The following is a 1793-nucleotide window of genomic DNA, read 5'->3' as shown; positions in this document are numbered from 1 at the left end:
TCAGTACCAAAAAATAAATAAATTTGTTTCACTAAAACATCCAACCATACAAAATAGATTACTTAACAATTTCAAACTAATTGGTGGTTAGTCTCATCATCCAGCCCTAATCTACCTTACAATTTATTTACTCTTAACATTAAGCCTATTTTAGCCACTTGACACTCCTGACTGAAATTGGTCTCTCATTTTAAGGCCTGTTAACATTCAAGCCATTTTCTCTGCTTTCTTAACTTTTTCTTTTAGACAGAGCTTCATTACGCAGTGTAGGCAGCCCTCTAACTCTATGATCCTCCTGCATCTGCCTCCTGAATGCTGGGATTACAGGCATGTGCCACCATACCCATTCCTTTTAACTAGAAAACAACTCTTTTAAAGACTAGGTCAAAACATACTTGTTTCTGTTTTGTTAAGAGACAGAGCCTTGCTATGTAGTTTAGGCTTGCAGAAATCCTCTAGCCTCAACCTTCCTGTACCCCCTCCACCCGCCCCCACTGGGATTATATGTATGTACCACCATGCCCAGCCCCAGATCTTTTTGTAAAGCCTTTACCATTATTGCTAGACTCAGTGTTATCATCCTTACCTGTTGAAGGAACTTTGCTCATAACACTAGTAAAGCTTATCTCATACTGGATGTTTGTCTTCCTGTTCTGTGATTAATACTCCTAAGGGCATGTAACATAGACCTCAATTCAGATTACTTGCGATCACATTGTTTTACCTGCTGATTAGCTGTTACCTTGGCAAGCTATTTTAAGCTCTGGGTGCCTCAGTTTTCTCATTTGTAAGAGCTCATTTATTTGAGACACATTAATCTCTTTTGTTTGAGGCAGGGTTTTGCTATGGAATGTAGGCTCACCTTGATCTTGGTGTGTAGACCAGGCCTTCCAATCCTGCCTCAGCCTTCCAAGTACTGGGATTACAGGGATGCACCACCACAAGCAGATAAGATAATCTTCCTAACATCAGAAGAAAATCCGAATAGTTTCTGACACACAAGTACTCAATAAATACTGACATTAGTAAGACCAGAACTTTTATCCTAGATCAGTGTCTGCCATAAGATACTCAGAATGATTTAAGATCTGGACAGTTGATCTCCATATGGACCTTTACCAGGGCCCCAGGCCCTGGTGTAAAGTGAGTCACCTGAGAGTTTCCACAAAAGTCTCAGCCACAGGTAGTGAGAGGGGCTGGGGAGAATGAGCCCCTAATTTAAGGAATGGACATGTTAAAAGATACAAAGGCAGCAGAGTTGCTAAGGGGAGGATGTATGTCATTTATTGATCGTGTTTCACCCTCACTGGTCACTGCTCTTGACTCGTAGGACAACAGGTACAGAACTACAAGGGATCATGCCCAGCTCTGTGATGACCAGGTCCACAAGCTCTGGAGGAGTCACATCGTAAACCAAATTCAACAGCCGTAGTGATGAGTGGTTCTGCCAGTTAGCCAGGGCCACATGATCTTTCCGCTCACACCGCAGATCATCAGGGTCATCTGCAGTGGGAGGGGGACCCATTATGTCCGAAAAGAAGTTAGGGTTTTAACCTCCCCTCTCCCTCATAAATCTCAGCTCTCCAGAGGTTCTCTTCTGCCTTGCTTACCTAGCTCATTAGAGACAAAGGCATCAGTCTGTACGCGCTCACAGAACTTGTATGTTTCACAGCAGACCAGCACTGGCACGTTATGGGCTCGCGCCACTAAGGCCAGCTGTGCTGTCCCTACCCGTGACATCACAGATCCATTGGCCAGAAGTGCATGAGCTCCCAATAGCACCTTGGAAACCT

At 43.8% G+C, this 1793-nt stretch overlaps 1 protein-coding gene across 1 annotated transcript in view; it reads right to left on the bottom strand.

Moving 5' to 3' along the window:
• Positions 1 to 1262: 1262 nt before the first annotated feature.
• Eif2b4 (eukaryotic translation initiation factor 2B subunit delta) overlaps positions 1263 to 1793 on the bottom strand; it is a 5134-nt gene continuing 4603 nt past the window's right edge. The window contains exons 10-11 of the mRNA XM_012513841.2: positions 1611 to 1791; positions 1263 to 1503 (exon numbers count right to left, since the gene is read on the bottom strand). Coding sequence (XP_012369295.1) covers positions 1304 to 1503; positions 1611 to 1791 — 381 coding nt within the window. The 3' untranslated portion in view covers positions 1263 to 1303. The remainder of the gene's footprint in view (positions 1504 to 1610; positions 1792 to 1793) is intronic.

The sequence above is a fragment of the Octodon degus genome, unplaced genomic scaffold, assembly GCF_000260255.1.
Source record: "Octodon degus isolate 3935 unplaced genomic scaffold, OctDeg1.0 scaffold00019, whole genome shotgun sequence".
In the NCBI taxonomy this organism is placed as follows: Eukaryota; Metazoa; Chordata; class Mammalia; order Rodentia; family Octodontidae; genus Octodon; species Octodon degus.
The sequence above is the reverse complement of the archived record's forward strand: the minus strand, read 5'-3'. Positions and strand labels throughout refer to the sequence as shown.